The 12,155-nt window shown below is 41.4% G+C and overlaps 1 protein-coding gene across 3 annotated transcripts in view; it reads right to left on the bottom strand.

The window, feature by feature from the left end:
• GLS (glutaminase) overlaps positions 1-12,155 on the bottom strand; it is a 1,045,544-nt gene that overhangs the window by 298,598 nt on the left and 734,791 nt on the right. For all 3 annotated transcript variants that reach the window (XM_053698626.1, XM_053698625.1, XM_053698624.1), the window contains exon 12: positions 1,348-1,524. In XM_053698626.1, coding sequence (XP_053554601.1) covers positions 1,348-1,524 — 177 coding nt within the window. The remainder of the gene's footprint in view (positions 1-1,347; positions 1,525-12,155) is intronic.

Raw genomic sequence — 12,155 nt, 5'->3', positions numbered from 1 at the left:
AAAAAATGGACCAATAGGAAAAATCGAAATGGCACCTTACACCCCCAATGGCTGGGGCAGTCACCACTTCCAGAGAACCAGACACCAGCAGACCAGGATATCACCATTGCCACACGGTCAGGAATGCGGAAATGGAGTCACAAGGTAAACCGTGCAGTCCATGCAAAAGCGTGCCCGACTGTAAAGGCCGCGTCACTAGACATAGGCCGTTATGTTCAAAAATAGCCATGAGCCGAAGCAACACTACAAAGTAGCAGACAGAATCACATAACAAACATGATTATAAGCCCCCCTGTTCAATAACCCCCCTCAGGAGATATTAACCCTCGATTCCTAGATACAAAAAGGAGCCTCACTGAGACCCTATGTTAAAGATATCCCCAAAAGGTTGTAGCCCCTCTCGGATAAACAGTTGAAATTACAATACATCCATGATGAAAGTAAAATTAAACAATCTTACTGGAATCTACGCCGTGGAACAGGAACACGGCCCTTCAAGTGTGACAGATAGTAGCGTCGCTTCTGCCATGGACTTGAGAGAAAAAAAGCAGGCAGCGAAACTCGTCAACGAGGATTGCTTGTGGAGCTGTTAATATGACTCTGGACTCTAACTTTCACCCACGCTCTCACTGAGAGGCTGACAGGACTACTTAAAACTCCAGTCCGATGCCGAAGAGTACTACCCTCTATAAGAGACTATCGAAAACTTCTGACACTTCTCTGCCAACCTCCTGGGACGAAATGCAAAGAATGACTGGGGGATGAGGGGAGTGGGAGGAGTATTTAAGCCTTTGGCTGGGGTGTCTTTGCCTCTTCCTGGTGGCCAGGTTCTGAAATCCCAAAAGTAATGAATGCAGCTGTGAACTCTTTCCATTTATGAAGAAAATGGTAATATCCAATTGTGATTAACAAACAATACAGTATATGCATGACCTGTTTTAGGAAAATAATTGCAAAAAATGTAAATTGTAATTTGATATATTTATAAAATATCTTTCTCATTGTACACTATTTCTGAAGAGTACTAAGGAAACAAAAAAAAAAATAATTATACACCTGCTTGCTACAAATAAAATAAAATTTCAAACAAAAGTGCATTTACACTTGATTTATTTTGTCTCCAAACAAATTTTACCAAATCTGAGTTTCTGCAATACATTGTCATGGACCTGGTCGCAGAGAGACGCTGACATTAGTTGACTAGAGTGGACTGCGCAGACTATGGTTGTTTGGGAAACCAACATTTATTGATTCCAACTCTAATAAAAACTTCAGCAGTTTATTTTTGTGTGTGTTGTATTTACACATAGTATGTACAGGCTTCTAAATAAACATTCTAAACCTTACATGAAAAGCAAACTGCCCGGAGAAGTCATACATTCCACAGGAGTGCATTAAGCTTAGCGTGTTCCTGACAGCCTCGGGACTTAGGACCCTTTCACCTGTTATTGGACAGAAGCCACCATTTGCCAAAGTTGCTGCCATAACACTGGCTGATTCACAAGTCACTTCAGTAGAGCACAGCTATATAGGGAACAAAAAGGTATACCGATGTTAAAAAATGCACACACACATGAATTAAAGAAACAGTCAACACCAGAATTTTTGCTGTTTTAAAAGATAGATAATCCCTTAATTACCCATTCCCCAGTTTTGCATAACCAAAATTTATGCTAACCTAATAAATATATTTCTTTCACGGCTTCAGTAATTACTGTTGGAAATATCACTCCTGGCCAGCAGGAGGAGGTAAAGAGCATCACAGTTAAACTGCTAAGTATCACTCCCTTACCCAAAACCTCCAGTCATTGAATGGAAATGGAGAAAAAGGAGTAATACAAGGTGTAGAGGTGCCTCAGGTTATAGTCAAAAGAACAAATGTCTTAAAATAAAGGGTGGGGTCGTAGACTCATTATATCCGGAAAAAACAGAATTTATGCTTACCTGATACATTTCTTTCTCTTGTGATGTATCGAGTCCACTGATTCATCCATACTTGTGGGATATTCTCCTTCCTAACAGGAAGTGGCAAAGAGAGCACCCACAGCAGAGCTGTCTATATAGCTCCTCCCTTAGCTCCACCCCCCCAGTCATTCGACCGAAGGCTAGGAAGAAAAAGGAGAAACTATAGGGTGCAGAGGTGACTGAAGTTTTTTAAATAAAAATATACTACCTGTCTTAAACAGACAGGGCGGGCCGTGGACTCGATATATCACAAGAGAAAGAAATTTATCAGGTAAGCATAAATTCTGTTTTCTCTTGTAAGATGTATTGAGTTCACGGATTCATCCATACTTGTGGGATACCAATACCAAAGCTTTAGGACACGGATGAAGGGAGGGACAAGACAGGGACCTTAAACGGAAGGCACCACTGCTTGTAGAACCTTTCTCCCAAAAATAGCCTCCGAAGAAGCAAAAGTATAGAATTTGTAAAATTTGGAAAAAGTATGAAGCGAAGATCAAGTCGCCGCCTTACAAATCTGTTCAACAGAAGCCTCATTTTTAAAAGCCCATGTGGAAGCCACTGCTCTAGTAGAATGAGCAGTAATCCTTTCAGGAGGCTGCTGGCCAGCAGTCTCATAAGCCAAACGGATGATGCTTTTCAGCCAAAAGGAAAGAGAGGTAGCCGTAGCTTTTTGGCCAGAATAAACAACAAACAATGAAGATGTATGACGGAAATCTTTGGTTGCTTGTAAGTAGAACTTTAAAGCACGAACAACATCAAGATTGTGCAACAGACGTTCCTTCTTTGAAGAATGATTAGGACACAGCGAAGGAACAACAATTTCCTGATTGATATTCCTATTAGAAACAACCTTAGGAAGGAATCCAGGTTTGGTACGCAAAACCACCTTATCTGCATGGAAAACAAGATAAGGTGAGTCACACTGTAAAGCAGATAACTCAAACTATTCGAGCCGAAGAGATAGCTACTAAAAACAGAACTTTCCAAGATAGAAGCTTAATATATATGGAATGCATAGGTTCAAACGGAACCCCTTGAAGAACTTTAAGAACTAAGTTTAGGCTCCATGGCGGAGCAACAGGTTTGAATACAGGGTTGATTCTGACTAAAGCCTGACTAAACGCTTGAACGTCTGGGACATCTGCCAGACGCTTGTGTAAAAGAATAGACAACGCAGATATCTGTCCTTTTAAGGAGCTAGCTGATAATCCCTTCTCCAATCCTTCTTGGAGAAAAGACAATATTCTAGGAATCCTAATCTTACTCAATGAGTAACCCTTGGATTCTCACCAATAAAGATATTTGTGCCAAATCTTATGATAGATTTTCCTGGTGACAGACTTTCTAGCTTGAATCATGGTATCAATGACCGACTCAGAGAAACCACGCTTTGATAAAATCAAGCGTTCAATCTCCAAGCAGTCAGACGCAGAGAAATTAGATTTGGATGCTTGAATGGACCTTGGATTAGAAAGTCCTGCCTCATTGGCAGAGTCCACGGTGGAACAGATGACATGTCCACTAGGTTTGCAAACCAAGTCCTGCTTGGCCAAGCAGGTGCTATCAGAATTACCGAAGCTCTCTCCTGCTAGATTCTGGCAACCAGACGTGGGAGGAGAAGAAACAGTGGAAACACATAGGCCAGATTGAAGGACCAAGGCACTGCTAGAGCATCTATCAGTACCGCCTGGGGATCCCGGGACCTGGACCCGTAACAAGGAAGCTTGGCGTTCTGACGGGACGCCATCAGATCCAATTCTGGTGTGCCCCATAGCTGAGTTAGCTGGGCAAATACCTCCGGATGGAGCTTCCACTCCCTCGGATGAAAAGTCTGACAACTTAGGAAATCCGCCTCCCAGTTCTCTACCCCTGGGATATGGATTGCTGAAAGATGGCAAGAGTGAGTCTCCGCCCATCGGATTATTTTGTTTACCTCCATCATCGCTAGAGGACTCTGTGTTCCTCCTTGGTGATTGATATAAGCTACAGTCGTGATGTTGTCCGACTGAAATCTGATGAATTTGGCCGCAGCTAGCTGAGGCCACGCCTGAAGTGCATTGAATATCGCTCTCAGTTCTAGAATGTTGATCGGGAGGAGAGTTTCCTCCCGAGACCATAAGCCCTGTGCTTTCAGGGAGTTCCAGACTGCACCCCAGCCTAGCAGGCTGGCATCTGTCGTTACAATGATCCACTCTGGCCTGCGGAAACACATTCCCTGAGCCAGGTGGTCCTGAGACAACCACCAGAGAAGAGAATCTCTGGTCTCCTGATCCAGATGTATTTGAGGAGATAAATCTGCATAATCCCCATTCCACTGTTTTAGCATGCATAGTTGCAGTGGTCTGAGGTGTAGGCGTGCAAAAGGAACTATGTCCATTGCCGCTACCATGAGTCCGATTACCTCCATACACTGAGCCACTGATGGCCGAGGAATGGAATTTAGAGCTCGGCAAGTGGTTAAGAGTTTTGATTTTCTGACCTCCGTCAGAAATATTTTCATTTCTACCGAGTCTATCAGAGTCCCTAGGAAAGAAACTCTTGTGAGAGGGAAGAGATAACTCTTTTGTATGTTCACCTTCCACCCGTGAGATCTTAGAAAAGCCAACACAATGTCCGTGTGAGACTTGGTTAGCTGTAAAGACGATGCCTGAAATAAGATGTCGTCTAGATAAGGTGCTACTGCTATGCCCCGCGGTCTTAGAACCGCCAAAAGGGACCCTAGCACCTTTGTGAAAATTCTGGGAGCCGTGGCCAACCCGAAGGGAAGGGCCACAAACTGGTAATGCCTGTCCAGAAAGGCGAATCTGAGGAATTGATGATGATGATCTCTGTGAATAGGGATGTGTAGATACGCATCCTTTAAGTCCACGGCAGTCATATATTGACCCTCCTGGATCAGAGGTAGAATAGTCCGAATAGTCTCCATCTTGAATGATGGTACTCTGAGGAACTTGTTTAGAATTTTGAGATCCAAGATTGGTCTGAAAGTTCCCTCTTTTTTGGAAACCCTAGCCCTTGTTCCGCTTTTGGAACTTGGCGGATCACTCCCATGGTATGTAGGTCTTCTACACAGCATAAGAACGCCTCTCTCTTTGTCTGGTTTGCAGACAATTGAGAAATGTGAAATCTCCCCCTTGGGGGGGGGGGAGTCTTTGAATTCCAGAAGATATCCCTGGGACACAATTTCTAAAGCCCAAAAATCATGAACAACTCTTGCCCAAGCCTGAGCGAAGAGAGTCTGCCCCCTACTAGATCCGGTCCCGGATCGGGGGCTACCCCTTCATGCTGTCTTGGAGGCAGCTGCAGGCTTCTTGGCCTGTTTACCCTTGTTCCAAGCCTGATTAGGTCTCCAGACTGACTTGGATTGGGCAAAATTCCCCTCTTGCTTTGCAGCAGGGGAAGCTGAAGCGGGACCACTCTTGAAGTTCCGAAAGGAACGAAAATTATTTTGTTTGGTCCTCATTTTATTTACTTTATCCTGAGGGAGGGCATGGCCTTTCCTTCCAGTGATTTCTGAAATAATCTCTTTCAGTTCAGGCCTGAATAGGGTCTTTCCTTTGAAAGGGATGTTCAAAAGTTTAGATTTAGATGACACATCAGCAGACCAGGACTTAAGCCATAACGCCCTGCGTGCTAAAATGGCAAAACCTGAATTCTTTGCCGCTACTTTAGCCAGTTGAAAAGCGGCATCTGTAATGAAAGAATTAGCCAACTTAAGGGCCTTAATTCTATCCATAATATCCTCTAATGGAGTCTCCATCTGAAGAGCCTCTTCTAGAGCCTCAAACCAGAAAGCAGCTGCAGTAGTTACAGGAACAATGCACGCAATAGGTTGGAGAAGAAAACCTTGATGAACAAAAATTTTCTTTAGGAGACCCTCTAATTTTTTATCCATAGGATTTTTGAAAGCACAACTGTCTTCGATAGGTAGAGTTGTACGCTTAGCGAGAGTAGAAACAGCTCCCTCCACCTTAGGAACCGTCTGCCACGAGTCCCGTATGGTGTCAGATATGGGAAACATTTTCTTAAAAACAGGAGGGGGAGCGAACGGTATACCTCGTCTATCCCACTCCTTAGTAACAATATTTACAATCCTCTTAGGGGCTGGAAAAACATCAGTGTAAACAGGAACCTCTAAGTATTTGTCCATTTTACACAATTTCTCTGGGACAACTATAGGGTCACAATCATCCAGAGTCGCTAATACCTCCCTGAGCAACAAGCGGAGGTGTTCAAGCTTAAATTTTAAGGCCGTCATATCAGAATCTGTCTGAGGGAGCGTCTTTCCTGAATCAGAAATCTCTCCTTCAGATAGCAAATCCCTTACCCCTACTTCAGAACATTGTGAGGGAATATCGGATATGGCTACTAAAGCGTCAGAAGGCTTAGCAGTTGTTCTTAACCCAGAGCTGTCATGCTTTCCTTGTAAACCAGGCAGTTTAGCTAAAACCGCTGTGAGGGTTGTATTCATAACTGTGGCCATGTCTTGTAAAGTAAATGAAGTCGACGCACTAGAGGTACTTGGCATCACTTGTGCGGGCGTTACCGGTTGTGACACTTGGGGAGAGCTAGATGGCAAACCCTCAATTCCTTTTGTCTGAGAATCATCTATTGCTATATTTTTAAGTGCTATAATATGCTCTTTATAATTTATAGACATATCAGTGCAAGTGGGACACATTCTAAGAGGGGGTTCCATAATGGCTTCTAAACACATCGAACAAGGATTTTCCTTGGTGTCAGACATGTTAAACAGGCTAGTAATGAAACAAGCAAGTTTGGAAAACACTTGATTTAAAGTAAATAATACTTAGAAAAAAACAGTACTGTGCCTTTAAGAAAAAAAAAGATGCACAAACTCTGCAAAACAGTGTAAAAAAGCAGTAAACTTTACGAAATGTTTACAGTAGAATCATAAAGCCTTAGTAAGTTTGCACAGCCAGCCAAATAATTAACCCCTTAATGTAAAAACCGGATTGACAAAACGTCAAAAACCGGTATAAAAACATTCAGCACCTTGCCACAGCTCTGCTGTGGCGCCTACCTGCCCTTTAGGATAGATTTGTGGGGAAAAAACTTCTTTTAGGCCCTCAAACACAGCAGGACCCTCTGGAGAAGCAGCTGGATGTCTTCAAAGTAAAAGAAACTGCGCAACTAAGACGTGAAAATAGGCCAATTCCCACCTCACTTGCTGTCAGTGGGGCCTAAAAGAAACACACCAAATTGTTTCTAAACTAGCCATGTGGGTTAATAACCCTTAAACAAGCCTCAAAGACCCCTTAAAGTCCCTCAAAAAACGTTAAGTATTCAACAGAAAAAAACGTTTTTCCCATAAGTGCCAACCAGTAACAAAGGAGCCCTTAATGTAAGCTGGGATTCTTTCTATTAAGTGTCTGAATACAGCTTACCCTTCCCTCATGGGGATATTGTCAGCCTTTTCTAGAATTATCACAGTCTGTCTAGAAAAAAATTGACTGAACATACCTCAATGCAGCTTAGCATGCAAACCGTTCCCCCAACTGAAGCTTTCCTGTACTCCTCAGCCTAAGTGCTAAGATCATCATCCTCCTTGCAGAAATCTTCATCCCTTTTCTGCCAGAGAGTGAATAGTACACACTGGTACCATTTAAAATAACAAACTTTTGCTTGAGAAAATAAAAACTAACATTTTTGTCACCACACTCACTTTACCCTTCCTAGCAGTTAAGCAGGCAAAGAGAATGACTGGGGGGGTGGAGCTAAGGGAGGAGCTATATAGACAGCTCTGCTGTGGGTGCTCTCTTTGCCACTTCCTGTTAGGAAGGAGAATATCCCACAAGTATAGATGAATCCGTGGACTCGATACATCTTACAAGAGAAAAATAAAATTTATCAGGTAAGCATAAATTTACGTTTCCCAGAGAAAAAGACAAAGAAGACTGGCGAAAATCCTTAGTCGAATGTAAGTAGAATTTAAGACCACGTACAATATCCAAATTGTGTAACAAACGTTCTTAGGAAGAAAAAAGATTTGGACACAGAGAGACAACAATTTCCTGATTGATATTTCTATTAGAAACAACCATAGGAAGGAAACCTAACTTAGTACGAACAACCGCCTTATCGGCATGAAAAATAAGATAAGGGGAATCACACTGCAAAGCTGAGAGTTCCGAGACTCTTCGAGTAGAAGATAAAGCAACAAGAAACAAAACCTTCCAATATAACAATTTAATGTCTATGGAATGCAACGGCTCAAACGGAGCCAGCTGTAAAACTTTAAGAACAAGGTTAAGGCTCCAAGGAGGAACAACAGACTTAAACACAAGTCTGATTTTGACCAAGGCCTGACAAAAAGATTGCACATCTGCCAAACGTTTATGTAGTAAAACTGATAAAGCAGAAATCTGACCCTTCAGACAATCTCTTCTCCAGGCCTTCATGAAGAAAAGATATACTTCTAGGAATTCTAATTCTACTCCAAGAGTAGCCCTTGGATTCACACCAATAAAGATATTTACTCCATATCTTATGGTAAATCTTTCTAGTAACAGGCTTGCGAGCCTGAATCATGGTCTCAATGACCGACTCAGAAAAACCATGCTTATACAGAATTAAGCATTCAATCTCCAACATCAGATATATGTAGAAATATTTATTTATGAACAGATAACATATTCTGCTATGTGAAGAACAATGGAATGTAAAATATTAATATGTGGCCAGGTTTGCGTGCATGTAGGATGTTAGGTTTTCCCCCAAATTTTTTGCTCTATTGACATCTATGGGGGAATACATGAACGTGCACGTGATATTCTAAGTTTGACTTTTTGCATTTGAGCGCAAACCAAAGCGCGCAAAATGCTTACTTCTAGCACAGTTAACGCTCAAGCTGGCTCATTAATTGGTGCTCTATTTGTAATCTGGGGGTAAGTAAACCACTGCTAAAATGTCACACTTCAAAAAAATGAACCACCATTAAATAAAACATGTATCAGAAATTAGCCAAACGGTATCAAAGTGAAGTGTGCCAAGTAATGTGAAACAAAGCAAGATAAAACCAGGGCTCTTCAAACCACGGGTAGGGACCCATTACTAGGTGTGGAGTTTGTGTGTGCTGTTTGAAAGTGTGTGGTGTGTATGTGTGTGTGTCATACGAGAGGGTGTGTTTGGGTGTGGGCTGTGTGCATCATACAAGAGGGTTTGTGTGCTGTATAAAACATAATTTATGTAAGAATTTACCTGCTAAATTAATTTCTTTCATATTGGCAAGAGTCCATGAGCTAGTGACGTATGGGATATACAATCCTACCAGGAGGGGCAAAGTTTCCCAAACCTCAAAATGCCTATAAATACACCCCTCACCACACCCACAATTCAGTTTAACGAATAGCCAAGTAGTGGGGTGATAAAGAAAGGAGTAGAAAGCATCAACAAAGGAATTTGGAAATAATTGTGCTTTATACAAAAAATCATAACCACCATAAAAAGGGTGGGCCTCATGGACTCTTGCCAATATGAAAGAAATTAATTTATCAGGTAAATTCTTACATAAATTATGTTTCCTTTCATGTAATTGGCAAGAGTCCATGAGCTAGTAACATATGGGATATCAATACCCAAGATGTGGAACTCCACGCAAGAGTCACTAGAGAGGGAGGGATAAAAATAAAAACAGCCATTTTCCGCTGAAAAAAATAATCCACAACCCAAATTATAAGTTTATTCTTTTAAAAACAAAAAAAAACTAAAAACATCAGCAGAAGAATCAAACTGAAACAGCTGCCTGAAGAACTTTTCTACCAAAAACTGCTTCTGAAGAAGCAAATATATCAAAACGGTAGAATTTAGTAAATGTATGCAAAGAGGACCAAGTTGCCGCTTTGCAAATCTGATCAACTGAAGCTTCATTCTTAAAAGCCCATGAAGTGGAGACTGATCTAGTAGAATGAGCTGTAATTCTCTGAGGCGGGGTCTTACCCGACTCCAAATAAGCTTGATGAATCAAAAGCTTTAACCAAGAAGCCAAGGAAACAGCAGAAGCCTTCTGACCTTTCCTAGGACCAGAAAATATAACAAATAGACTAGAAGTCTTCCGGAAATCTTTAGTAGCTTCAACATAATATTTCAAAGATCTTTCCAAAGAATTCTTAGGATTAGGACACAAAGAAGGGACAACAATTTCTCTACTAATGTTGTTAGAATTCATAACCTTAGGTAAAAATTTAAATGAAGTCCGCAAAACCCCCATAACCTGATGAAAAATCAGAAATGGAGATTCACAAGAAAGAGCAGACAGCTCAGAAACTCTTCTAGCAGAAGAGATAGCCAAAAGGAACAACACTTTCCAAGAAAGTAGTTTAATGTCTAAAGAATGCATAGGCTCAAATGGAGGAGCCTGTAACGCCTTCAAAACCAAATTAAGATTCCAAGGATGAGAAATTGATTTAATGACAGGCTTAATACGAACTAAAGCCTGTACAAAACAGTGAATATCAGGAAGTTTAGCAATCTTTCTGTGAAATAAAACAGAAAGAGCAGAGATTTGTCCCTTCAAAGAACTTGCAGACAAACCCTTATCCAAACCATCCTGAAGAAACTGTAAAATTCTAGGAATTCTAAAAGAATGCCAAGAGAATTTATGAGAAGAACACCATGAAATGTAAGTCTTCCAAACTCGATAATAAATCTTTCTAGAGACAGATTTACGAGCTTGCAACATAGTATTAATCACTGAGTCAGAGAAACCTCTATGACTTAGCACTAAGCGTTCAATTTCCATACCTTCGAATTTAATGATTTGAGATCCAGATGGAAAAACGGACCTTGAGATAAAAGTGGCCAAGGTTGGCAACTGGACATCCGAACAAGATCTGCATACCAAAACCTGTGTGGCCATGCTAGAGCCACCAGCAACACAAACGATTGTTCCATGATAGTTTTGGAGATCACTCTTGGAAGAAGAACTAGAGGCGGGAAAATGTAAGCAGGATGATAACACCAAGGAAGTGTCAGCGCATCCACTGCTTCCGCCTGAACATTCCTGGACCTGGACAGGTATCTGGGAAGTTTCTTGTTTAGATTAGAGGCCATCAGATCTATCTCTGGAAGACCCCACATGTGAACAATCTGAGAAAACACAACTGGATGGAGAGACCACTCCCTTGGATGTAAAGTCTAATGGCTGAGATAATCCGCCTCCCAATTGTCTACACCTGGGATATGCACCACAGAGATTAGACAGGAGCTGGATTCCGCCCAAGCTAGTATCCGAGATACTTCTTTCATAGCTTGTGGTCTGTGAGTCCCACCCTGATGATTGACATATGCCACAGTTGTGATATTGTCTGTCTGAAAATAAATGAACGGTTCTCTCTTCAATAGAGGCCAAAACTGAAGAGCTCTGAGAATTGCACGGAGTTCTAAAATATTGAGATTTCCAAACCCCTTGTGCTTTCAGAGATCCCCAAACAGCTCCCCAACCTGAAAGACTTGCATCTGTAGTGATCACAGTCCAGGTTGGCCGAACAAAGGAAGCACCTTGAACTAAATGCTGGTGATTTAACCACCACGTCAGAGAGTGTCTAACATTGGGATTTAAGGATATTAATTGTGATATCTTTGTATAATCCGTGCACCATTGATTCAGCATACAAAGTCATGGACACTGAATCTATCTGGAAACCTAAAAAGGTGACCCTTGTCTGAGGAATCAAGAAACTTTTTGTAAATTGATCCTCCAACCATGTCTTTGAAGAAATAACACTAGTTGATTAGTGTGAGATTCTGCAGAACGTAAAGACTGAGCTAGTACCAAGATATGGTCCAAATAAGGAAACACTGCAATACCCTGTTCTCTGATTACAGATAGTAGAGCACCCAGAACCTTTGAAAAGATTCTTGGAGCTGTTGCTAGGCCAAATGGAAGAGCAACAAATTGGTAATGCTTGTCTAGAAAAGAGAATCTCAGGAACTGATAATGTTCTGGATGAATCGGAATATGAAGGTATGCATCCTGCAAGTCTATTGTAGACATATAATGTCCTTGCTGAACAAAAGGCAGAATAATCCTTATAGTCACCATCTTGAAAGTTGGTACTCTTACATAACGATTCAAATTTTCAGATCCCAAACTGGTCTGAATGAATTTTCCTTCTTTGGGACAATGAATAGATTTGAATAAAACCCCAAACCTTGTTCTTGAAAAG

Source organism: Bombina bombina, chromosome 1, assembly GCF_027579735.1.
Source record: "Bombina bombina isolate aBomBom1 chromosome 1, aBomBom1.pri, whole genome shotgun sequence".
Taxonomy (NCBI): Eukaryota; Metazoa; Chordata; class Amphibia; order Anura; family Bombinatoridae; genus Bombina; species Bombina bombina.
This window is presented reverse-complemented; position numbering and strand designations above follow the sequence as displayed.